This window comes from Pituophis catenifer, unplaced genomic scaffold, assembly GCF_029215685.1.
Source record: "Pituophis catenifer annectens isolate HBS135680 unplaced genomic scaffold, rPitCat1.0.hap2 SCAF_8, whole genome shotgun sequence".
Lineage (NCBI taxonomy): Eukaryota > Metazoa > Chordata > Lepidosauria > Squamata > Colubridae > Pituophis > Pituophis catenifer.
The window spans coordinates 71,072,529-71,084,934 of NW_027256888.1; the positions used below are offsets into that span (position 1 = coordinate 71,072,529).

A 12,406-nucleotide genomic window follows, 5' to 3' on the forward strand; every position below is an offset into this window, starting at 1 on the left:
TGAGCTTTCCTTAGTGTGGCTGTTAATATTACTATTATTATGCATGCAGTTCTGTATTATGAACAAGACATTTTCTTTTGTCCATTTGAGCTTTGGTGATATTCTTTTGACCATCTCTCAAGATGGTGAAAGTAATATTGGAAACGAGAAGAATTAAAGGAAAAAGAAGTTTTATCTTAGCTGTGGGAGCATAGAATAAGAAATTCTATTAATAAGAGGGGGAAAAATGTATGTTTATTTCAACATTCTTTGTCTTAAAAGGAAACAAATATCTCATTGATAAAATTGGTGTTGAATCTTCTGACAGCTGGTATGATGGCCGGATAGGCATAAGTGTTCAGCAATTCTGGATCATAAAAATATGGTGATTTGTCCAATATCTTGAGGCAAATTCTCCAGTCTTTCATATAGAGGAAGTAGGCTCTTATTGAATAATAGGAAGGCTGTATGATCTACATACATCAGCTTGCATTGAAAATCAGATGTAAAGATTTAACAGATGAATTGTCAGATAACCACACATCTGTAGAGATTTCCATTTTGCTCGAAAAAGCCATCTGGAGTGTTATCAGCAACGCCACAGGAACACCCCTAAATAAATCTTCTACTCATCACAATTGTAATCTATCTCAATTGGCCCACAAGTTGTGATTTAAGCCCCCACCTGGATCCACACATATTTCTGATATCTGTAAGATTTTCAGTGACATGGGGAATTTCATCCTGTGTGAAGCAAGAGAGAGAAACATTACCTACTCCAGAGTACTCTAGAGCAGTGATGGCTAACCTTTTTGCCATTGCGTGCCAGGAGTGGGGGGGAAGGGGGGGGTCATGCGCACGTGTGCCCACATCCATAATTCTATGCACCCTGTGCATGAGTGTGCGACCCCCCTGCTCCCCCCCGCTTCTGGCACGCAATGGCCCGGTGGGCCCGGTAGGCCCGTTTCTCTCTCTCCCTGGATTCCAGAGCCTTCCTAGGAGCCTTGGGAGGGCGAAAAAACGGCCTTCCCCACCCCCGGAGGCCCTCTGGAGGCCGGAAATGTCCCGTTTGCCGACATCTGGTCCTGGAGCTGAGCTCATGTATCCACCAATATGGCTATGTGTGCCACCTGTGGAACCATGCCATAGATTCGCCATCACGGCTCTAGAGTGTGTCCTGAAACATATAAAACTTTCATTCAGCTCTAAGTTTCTTTCTTTCTTTCTTTTTTTGCTATTTTGGCATGCTGGGTTTTTTTTTTTTTTTTTTTTTTTGCCAAGGGACATTGAAATATGCTTTTGGGAAGTTGGCTACCCAGTCATACTTCTCAATAAATAAAAATCCAACATCACTCCTAAGGCATAAAATCATATAATGTGTTTTATTTATTCACACAAGCAAATACAAACATGAATCATTGCTTGATCTTTTTTCATTTGCTAAATGTAAAAACGAATGGCTCCAAACATTTCCAATAGATTCAAAAATTAAAACATATTCTCCTGCACCCCCACCCTATGAAAGAGGGAGATAACTAATTTTATCTATAACATAAGAGACTCCACTCTGGATTGCTGCTACTACAGTTCAGATGCAGGGAAATATGTTTTAACCTTGAATACTCAATGGGATTTAGATTATACTTTCCATCGATTGATTTACTTTGCCCAAAAAATGATTCATCTAAACAGTGGATTACTTAAAGGCAATATAAATGGTAGTTTAGTGGGATTTCAATCAAGAACATAGGAAAAAAGCAAGGAGTTAGATTTTTGCCTTCCTTGTTGATTAAAGCTTGCTCTAGATTTGAACTCCCTGCTTTTACATAAAAAGAAAATATAGCTGTTGCTTGGCCCATCTTTTAAAGCAGGGGTCCTCAAACATGGCAGCTTTAAAATTTGTGGACTTCAACTCCCAGAAGCATAGCTGGCTGGAGAATCTGGAAGTTGAAGTCCACAAGTCTTAAAGCTGCCATATTTGAAGACCTCTGTTTTTAAAAATTGTGTCATTGACTTGCATTGGATTAAAATGTTCCTTTAGCTGTATTTGTAAGCACAATTGTACCTATAAAGAGGAATTCACTTTTCATATATTTTAAAGGTTTTTTTTTTGCAGTACATTTATTTGCAGATGTATGTCCCACTTTATTATAGTGACATTCAAATACCAAAGAAATATTTCTTCCAGAGCTTTCCCTGCATATAATTCTGTACCATTGATGTTGTTTAAATGGCTAACAGGATTCAGTAGCAAAATAACTGCATTACCAAATAATGAAAAAGTATGTTCTCACACTTAGCAGTACAGATTTCCGCTAACCATGTGGCCTGTACTTTAAGCTGTTTGCCCATCTGGTGGGTTAAAGAGATAATGTCAGATTTTACTTTTGCAGGAACTAAATACTTTTACCCATAGATCAAGGTTTTACTTTGGCCCTATCACAGCATAAGACCCAGTACAGAATAAAATGTATTTTTTCTCTCTCATTTTTTTGTTAAGAAAGCAACAGGGCTTTGCTGTCTTGGAATAAAATAATAATAAAGAGAGAAATGTACTCATAAGCTGGGGGCGGGGGGGGGGAAAGCATTTGAAAACTTTGAAGATTTGTAGATAGGGTCAACAATAGGAAATGGAAAATATTTACAAACAGAAGGGGCAACATCTTGATGTTTTTTTTTTTACTAGTTTTAAAAGAATAAAAACCCTTTGTAAAGGCTCACATATCACAAAAAAGTGTCTGGTACTATTACAGTATGTCACTTCATAAAATCCATAATGTTGCAATCGTCTCATAAGTTGTATGTGAAAGTTACTATGTTCCATCTTAGGACTGATTTTAAAGTTCCTCCAGAACTAAATTTAACAAGTCAAATATCTATACCAGAAGTCTTCAAACTTGGCAGTTTTAAGACTTGTGGACTTCAGCTCCCTTGCTGGCTCAGGAATTCTGGGAATTGAAATCCACAAGTCTTAAAGCTGCCAAGTTTGAAGACCTCTGATCTATACGAAGTTCTTCATAAAGAACGAGTGAGGATCCATGGCCCTTTTATGACTTGTGGACTTCAACTCCCTTGCTGGCTCAGGAATTCTGGGAGTTGAAGTCCACAAGTCATAAAAGGGCCATGGTTCCCCACCCTGATATAGGACAATTATGAATAACATGAACTAAACTAGGAAGGAAAGTACAGGCAATTACATATTTATTGAAATTAACTCTCCACTAAAAAACAAAATACTCATTTTACTCATCAGCACAAGTGTTGGTAGGAGCAAAACTTTGCTTAAAACAAAAGGAGATTCTTCCTACATAACTGCAAATTTCCAAGGAGAAATTTCCTGACAGTTAAAACAATTAATCAGTGGAACAACTTGTTTCCAGAAGTTGTGAATGCTCCAACACTGTAAGTTTTTAAGAAGAGACTGGATAACCATTTGTCTGAAGTGGTGTAGGGTTTCCAGCCTAAGCAGGAGGTTGGACTAGAAGACCTCCAAGATCCCTTCCAACTCTTGTTATTTTATTTTATTCCAACAGGCCCAGTAAGCAATGTCTTTTGACTTATGGAGATGTAAAGCGATGGTCATAGCTTCTGAATAGCCTGTGAATTTAACACCTCTTCCCTCTCAACTTCACAGAGATAGTCATCCTCACAAGCCAAAGTGATTTCACACTATTGCTAAGAATAAAATAAATGAAATTCAACATACCAGGCAAATTTAGATGTGAATGAACTCGAAATAATATGGCAACTACCTTACACCCTCTTTCTTCTTACATCCTAGCTTTATCTGTGGATTGGAATATAGATAACTCCACATTTAACAACTGTCTTGTTTATGACTGTTCAAACTTACAGTTATCCGATGATCGCTGTTTGTGAGCTTTGCAGCCAGTGCCTGACAAGCAAAGTTGATGGAGAAGCTGGAGTTAAGTCACAAATGATGGTCATGTGATGTTGTGCATAACAACTGTAGGCAATTCACTTAATGACTGCAGAGACACTGATGGCCCTATGAGACATTTATAAGTCTTATAGTCCAGTCATGTGATGTTTTATTTAATAACCATGTCACTTAGTGATGTCATTTCAGGCCCCGATTGTGGTCATTCAGTGAGGACTACCACTATGTCCAAATGTCGAAAAAGGAAGGATATCAGAACATCATAGAGTCATAGACTGGAAGAACAACTGATTTCCTACAATAAATCCAAACAAGACCAGACAATAACTGATCCTTATAAATACTGGTTTTATTTTTTATGGCTTTTTCATGGCTAAGTAAGATCCAAACAAGATATTCCAAGGCAGGGGAGAACCAAGATATATTGATGTCTCCAAAGAAGGCATTTCCCAGCATAGAATTTTCTGGATGAGTTAGGCTGTGGATTATGGGAGTTCCTGTCCCAAAGTCCTACATAATAAGGAAGACTGTTTTAAGGCTTGCTTTGGGGTGACTTCTTGCAATTGGATTAATTATTTTTTTTAATTCCCAATCAGAGATACTGATATTTGACAAATGATTTGAGACCATATGAATCGGGGAGATGTTCCTCCTCTTTCATTCTGTCCATGCTCTGAAATCTTGGAGATGTCTCTGCAAACTTGCTAATCAATTAATTGCAAGGTAGTCACTGAGATATTTGTAATTCTGCATGCGAAAGGCAAATGACGTCCAGATGGAGCTGAGCTGAATAATGCCTCTGAACTTTTGAAACTGTTTAATCAGAGGCGCCATCATCAAATCTAGTAGCAGTGAATTTCAGAGGATAATTGCAGCTAATGGCAGATTTTTTTTTTGGCTTGTCCCAATTGAGTGCTAGTTTCACCCACTGATTCTAAGTTGTAGCGGAGAAGAAATATGCTACTACCATCTGCTATCTTCCTATTATTGTAGATATTTCACACTTCTGTCTTTCTTCCCCTTAGATTATTATATTTTTTTTGGTAAAATACCAACCCCACCAGTGGTGGGTTCCTCCCGGTTCGGCCCGTTTCTCCCGAGCTGGTAGCGGTGACAATATGACATCACCGAACCGGTTCTGCCCCCCCCCACCCCCCGCGTTATTCTTACCTTTTATTTGGCCCCACCCCCAATCTATTGCTGCCTCCTGAGTCCCAGCTGATGGCTAGAGGGAAAAAAACTGTTTAAACTCTTGCCGCGGTGCTTCAAAGGACCGCCCTATAGCTGATCAGTGTTAAAAGAAAACAAATGAGTAGACCGGTGCCTGCAAAAATACATGAGTAGATCAGTGCCTGCAAAAATAAATGGGTAGACCAGTGCCTGCAAAAAATAAATGGGTAGATCGGTACAGCTCTGCAAGCAGTTATTTTTTTTATTTTTTATTTTATATCAAATTTATATACCGCCCTTCTCCCTGAGGACTCAGGGCAGTGTACAGCCAAAGTAAAAACATAAACTACAAACATTAAAATACAATTAAAAAGATATATATATATTTGGCCCCATAATTAAAAGCAATGACGAAACAATTAAAAACATTTTAAAAAGTGTTAGGCCAGCCCGGCTTGCTGAAAAAAGAAACTTTTAAGGGCACGGTGGAAAGTTTTAAGGGCACGGCACCGAGGTCTTGGATTCTCCTTATCTCTGGGGGCAGCTAGTTCCAGAGGGTAGGTGCCCCCACAGAGAAGGCCCTCCCCCTGGAGGTCACCAGCCTACATTGTTTGGCTGATCGCACCCCGAGGAGGCCCTCTCTGTGGGAGCACAGAGTTAAAAGCCTGGTAGACCAGTATTTCTGCTAAATCCTAAATAATTGTCACATGACCATCAAGCCACGCCCACAAAATAAGCCACACCCACAGAACCAGTAGTAAAAAAATTTAGAACCCACCCCTGAACACCACACACATAATTTGATATTTGACATACTGCATATGAATACGGGTAATCCTCAACTTACAGCCACAATTGAGCCCAATATTTCTGTTCCTAAGTGGGCCAGTTGTTAAGTGAGTTTTGCCCTATTTTATGACCTTTCTTGCTACAATTATTAAGTGAATCACGGCAATTGTTGAAGTTAGTAACACAGCTGCTAGTAAGCAAATCTGACTTCCCCGTTGATTTTGCTTGTTGCAAAAGGGAATTGCAGGACCCTGCAACCGTCATAAATATGAACCAGTTGCCAAGCATGTGGATGTTGTAATGGTCGTACGTGTGAAAAATGGTCATAGCTCACTTTTTTTAAGCGCCTTGTAACATCGGTCACTAAACAAACTGTTGTAAGTCGGGGACTACCTGTAAGTGTAACGTTGGCTGCCTCGTTTTCTAATTGCTAATCGCATTTTTAAAAAACGGGCACCCTACCCACATTTGTGGCTACCTAGTCTTCTGCCACTTTGATAGGAATTATGAGATCTGAAATCCAACATTTTTGGCATGGGAGTCGGGAAGGGTGCTTTATAAGATGGAAACCTAACAGTACATGCAGATCAGGTGATACCATACCATGTATTCAAATGATGGCAATACTATTTACTCAAATGTTGGTGTTTTCACCCCAAGACACTGATGAATTTTTATGTTATTTTTATAGTGCTGTCCTTCCCAAAGGAGCCTGAAGCAACATACAAAAACAACAATAAAACAAATTAAAACACCCGTGGGAACAACTACATTTCCCATAGGTGAACTTCTAATTAAACAACTAAAAATCCTCTAGTCCTCTGGTTTATAATTCTGCACTATGAACCAGACCCTCTGTTAGAATCATAATCAGGGTTTTCCTGCTAACTTTTTTTTTTTTTTCATGGTTAGGCTACAGAGGTGGGTTTCAGCAGGTTCTGACCAGTTCTGGAGAACCGGTAGCAGAAATTTTGAGTAGTTCGGAGAACCGGTAGTAAAAATTCTGACTGGCCCCGCCCCCATCTATTCTCTGCCTCCCGAATCCCAGCTGATCGGGAGGAAATAGGAATTTTGCAGTAAACTTCCCCTGGAGTGGAGAGAGAATGGAGTTTTTACAGTATCCTTCTCCTGCCATGCCCTCCAAGCCACGCCCACCAAGCCATGCCACGCCTACCAAGCTACACCCACAGAACTGGTAGTAAAAAATTTTGAAACCCAGACTAGTATACTGGGAAGTCACCTCTGCATTCAAATATTTTTTTTTACCAGGAAAGCCATATCATGCAGTTTGGAAACAAGAGATTTTCCCAAGATTGCATTGTTTACATACCTGACTTCTGGTCAGATGAATTTAGATACCCACCCTAAACCCCTTAACAGTTCCTGAGGGTTTCCACAGAAGCTGGACTTTCCCCCACAATCTCTCAGATGCCTCTGCTTTACTGATTTTACTCGTCTATGAAACCTACAGATGGTGATGGCTATACGCCAAGCTCAGGGACTTGAACTGTAGATAATCCTAGAGGAACATTTTAGATCTGCTGCAGTCAGGATTTGGCTTAGACAGGGGACAAGGACAATATTAGTTACCCTGTTAAATGCCCTAAAGAAGAGCAACTGACTAGCTTTACGTTTTCTTTGGTTCCTTTCTGTTTCTTTCCATAGTGCTCACATGCATGCGAGCGAATTTAGACATATTTAGCAATAAAACAACCCATTCTTATCCCATAGTTGCAAACTCCTTTTCTCTTTTCCCACCATCCTTTCACCCAGGTGGTAAATCTCAACAAACATTTTCTTTGGTACCCACTCCCCACCCCCACCTAGTTTCTGAAAGGGAATACTTTTAACACCGAGAAGGATTTTATTTGGCGAATGAAATATTGCTATTCTTCTTTTCCAGCTCAATTGATGTAAGTCAGGGGGTTAGTTAAGGTAAGGGGTAGTAGGACAAAGGAGGGAGAATTCAATCAACGAGTGTCTTGAATTTACAGGATAAATTATACCCATTTCATGGGGAATCTGTTCATAGATATGTTGCAGATTGCAGCTAAATACTAAGCCTGCTTTATTGCAGAAATGTGAAAAAATAAATTGTGGACTGGGAAAAAGAGCAGATTTTCAATCCGAAGCCAGTGGGCCAAAAATAGAGATCCGTTGCACCTTCATTAGTGCAGTTCCCTTTGGTTTTGTTTTTAAACCTTCTGTCTGGCTGCTGCCTTTAGCAACCACTTCTGTTGCTAAATCACTGAGAACATGATAGAAGGGCCCGATAGGAAAGACAAGCAGAAGAAGCAGATGGATGCAACAGAGAATGGTTGCCATGGAATTCTGATTCTACTTCTAATTAGAATATCTGATTCGGGATTAAAACAACAACAACAACAACAACAACAGCAACATTCCCAAGAATCCCACATCCTAGTAGGCAAGGAACCGTGCCTGTTCTTTTGATCCAACCAGATAAGTCTTCTCATTTGTTTGTTGTTCTGTTGCTGTGTTCTTGTTTACCTTCATTTCATTTTTTGTTTTCAGTTGACATGTGGTCAGTAGGGTGCATCATGGGAGAAATGATTAAAGGTGCTGTGTTGTTTCCTGGCACTGACCGTATCCTTCCTAGGCTGTGGGCTTCTCTAGATAACATTGTTGTTCTAATTGAAACTTCTGATTTGGAGTAGCTTAATACTTACAGACTCTGATGAACTGCAATAAACATTGTACCTAACGATGTCTCTCCATCACTGCAATATCTTTTAATTGAACCTTTGCCATAGATTCAGAATTCCTGAATTCCTCGTTCCCTGTTTATCAAGCATTCTTCTTTAACTTTCTGTGTTACAACAGATCCTCCTAGCTCTCCATATGTTAATAAAGCTTATGGCAGAACTTTGTAGGGTTTAGTCTGGTTTGCAGGAGCATTAATTATTATTATTATTTATTTTTAATGAATCCATGTCCATGCAGTCTGGGTGACTGAATTAAATTAACCGATTGGGGAGAGAAATTCGTTGCTGAAATATAGTTCGCCACAACTTACATAAATGGGGTTCTGCTCAGGGGTGGGTTCTACTTATGTTTACTACTGGTTTGCCACGGGATCACGCATGCGCACTCGCTTCGCTCACGCACGTGTCTTGCTTCTGCGCATGTGCAGAAGCTTCTGCGCATGCGCAGATCGCCAATGACGACATCCGGGCCAGTGGGCGGAGCCTCCCACCGGTTTTACTACCGGTTCTTGCAAACCGGTCCGAACCGGGGGCAACCCACCACTGGTTCTGCTGTAATTTTACAATTGGGTCATTATAGATAGCTATAGTATCTTCATCTGATGTTACATAGTTGGAGGTTGATTTTAGCCTTTATATCCTAGCTTGCCTATATGGAATCTGTTGGGCAGATAAATGAATAAATAAGCATCACAGATCCATTTCTTGTTTTGTATTGGCTCTGCAAATACAAAATGGCACCTATTGAGGGAAAATGATAACGCCTGAGGGGAGCACAGTTTTGAAGAATGAGTCAAAATAGGTTGAGTTGGTGTTGTGTATTTAAAGAGATCCATTGCAAATTCAAAAGTGCTTTGGGCCTTGTGCAGGGACAGCAACTCTCTGCCATTAAGTAAATATCAGGCACTCCTTTTTTCATAGTTTCATGCAATTTAGTGTTTCAAATCAGTGTGTATATGCCATGACTGATAAAACAGCAAATATTAGCAATATAATTATATTACAAAGATACTTATTAGACTGGTAAATATGAGAAATTAGATAATTAGCAAGTAATGAATATGGTGAGGAAGCATAAAAGACTTGTAACCGACCAACACACTGTTTGCAATTGTATGGATGACGGATTTATGTTTTATGTTTTGTTTTAAAAAATAAAAAAATTCTACACACACAAAAAAAGAAGGATGGAAGGTTGAGTCAACCTTGAGCTGATGAGGATCAAACTCCTGGCAGTCAGCAGAATTAACCTGCAATACTGCATTCTAACCACTGCGCCACCATGGCTCTACATACACATACACATATACATATACATATACATATACATATTACAAACTATTCTAAAAATACGAGTTCCAGGTATATTAGTAAAAAAAGAAGCAGACATACTGCGAACTCCGGAACTTAAGATTTTAAAATTTTAAAAGAATTAAAATTTTATTTTACTAAGCTTTCGTCAGCCATCTGCTGACATCGTCAGAGTATTAAACTACCATTACAGAGATCTCTGCCTTTATATGCCATTAATCAATTTAGCTCTTGCGCATGTAACATCATCCCCCACTGATAAGCAAGCTAGGAGGGAGGAAACAGCAGGAATCAAGCCTCCATCATCCAGCATGATGACAGCAAAAACAACACAGCTGATTACAAGTGGGAGACGGCGGGAAGGGCCTATTACGCGCAAGGGCTAAATTGATTAATTTTATTATATAAAATAATTATATAACAATTTAATCATATAAAGGCAGAGATCTCTGTAATGGTAGTTTAATACTCTGACGATGTCAGCAGATGGCTGACGAAAGCTTAGTAAAATAAAATTTTAATTCTTTTAAAATTTTAAAATCTTAAGTTCCGGAGTTCGCAGTATGTCTGCTTCTTTTTTTACATATACACATACATATACATACACATACACATACAGCTCAGAGTTGGACTGTAGAATCCTAGTTGCTCGCTGAGCTTGATGGTTTTCTTTTAGGTGTTTCACTATCTGACTAAATAACATCACCAGTGTTAGTGATTGTGTTGTTTGCTCCCTGTTTATATACAGTGGCTTGCCCTGCCAGTGGAAGTGTGGTTTCCTCCTATCAATACATGCATACCCAATCCCTGCTAGCATTGATGTTGTTACCTAGTCGGATAATGAAAGGTCTACAAGCCAAGACCCAAAGTCAGAGAGCTGGAAGGATCCCACTATGCTTAGCTGTTCTCCATCTTCCAATGTTTTATCCTTGACTCGGTTGGATAGATTGGGCTGGAATTTAGGGACAGGACCAAAAGTTACCGAATGAGGTTCCACAGTTGAGGGTGAATAGGAACCTTGGGCCTTCAGCCTAGTCCAGCAAAACTTTTCGGCACCAAGTGTCGAAAAAGGAGCGCATGCACACGGGAGCGTGCCCAAAACCGGAAGAGCAGCTCCCTGGCGCGCATGCGTGGGAGCACCAGAGACCAGAAGAGCAGTTCTGGTTTCAGGTCCACACAGGTTTCTGGCGTGCATGTGCACATGAAGACCAGCTGGACGGCGTGCATGCACGCGCCAGAAACCCCACACTCAGCTTCTCGGCACACACATGCGGTTCTGTGTTTCCGGCGCTCTTGTGCATTTGAAAACCAGCCGGAACCCGGAAGAGCAACAGGCGATGACTGGCATGCCCAGAGAGATGGCTCTGCATGCCACTTTTTTAATTAATTAATTTATTTATTTGTCAAGTACGTATTGGATAATATATATGAGTATAAGCATGAATTGAATACATAAAATGAATACAATTTTTATTTGAATCAAGTTTTATTGATTTTTTTCCCCCACCTTCACCCCACATATTTTATGAACAGAGTATTGGCCATATCATCACTTACACAATTTATCATATTCAAATACATTTTACTCAGTTACAATTTTTGCCAAAATTTCCTTTTTCCATTTTTTGATCGTGGCTTAAAATTTCTATGCTTATTTGTATAAACAACTTTATTCGCCCTCAAATTCTAATTTTTCGGTTTTAACTCATATTTATTCTCTTTTATTTTTTAATAACTCATTCTTTATCCTAGTGCATTTATGCATGTTCGGGGTTGCCTTTCTTCCATTTCATCTTTTTTATTGTACAGCAATCTTTCTTCTCAGTCTCTTCCATCTCCCTCCCTTCTTTCCTTTCTACTTTCGTCTCCCTCTTCTCCTACTCCTTCTCTACTTTCCCTTCCTTTCTCCCTCTCCTCCTCTCTTTCTCCCTTTCTAACCCTCTCTCTGTTCTGCCCCCGTCTCACACACGCACACAAACAGTCAGCCAGGAGTTAATAAAACCAGCAGTCAAGAATTCCTTTGAGATAACAGAATTGGCAGCAACCCAGTAGCTGCCTGCCAAAGACTTTACTCACAAAGGGACCAAAATAAATCCTCAAAGCCAAAGAATTGTCAAGTCCAGTCCATAATAAATCCAAGGAGGGCATATAACGAAGTTCCAGAAACGCAGTATGACTTGCTAGCTTTTCAGTTTTGTCCGTCACAAGGCCTGAATGGCCACCACACCCCCTTTTAGCCCCTGTGGGGTGTGGTCCAGGGACTCAGCTTAATCTCTGGCACGCCTCTTTCTCTGCTGCACGCGCTTATCTTTCCGACGCTGTCGGGGATCCAGCCAAGACTCATCTCCATCGCTGTCTAACTGCAGCTGCTCGGAAGTGCCTGGCTCCTGGCCTATCTCTTGGCCTTCGGAGGACACCTGAGGCATTGCCAGAGAGGAGGGTCCTGGAGAGGGAGGCCTTGCCAACTCCTCTCCTTCACTTTCAAAGTCTTCTCCCTCTTATAAGACGGGCTCGGGGATCCGAGTCACAA

General features: G+C 40.2%; 1 protein-coding gene across 4 annotated transcripts in view; it reads left to right on the forward strand.

Annotated features, from left to right (window-relative positions):
• MAPK10 (mitogen-activated protein kinase 10) overlaps positions 1 to 12,406 on the forward strand; it is a 122,958-nt gene that overhangs the window by 60,851 nt on the left and 49,701 nt on the right. For 2 of the 4 annotated variants that reach the window (XM_070949077.1, XM_070949078.1), the window contains one exon: positions 8,375 to 8,446. The exons of the other annotated variants lie outside the window; for them this stretch is intronic. In XM_070949077.1, coding sequence (XP_070805178.1) covers positions 8,375 to 8,446 — 72 coding nt within the window. The remainder of the gene's footprint in view (positions 1 to 8,374; positions 8,447 to 12,406) is intronic. 4 annotated transcript variants of the gene reach the window in all.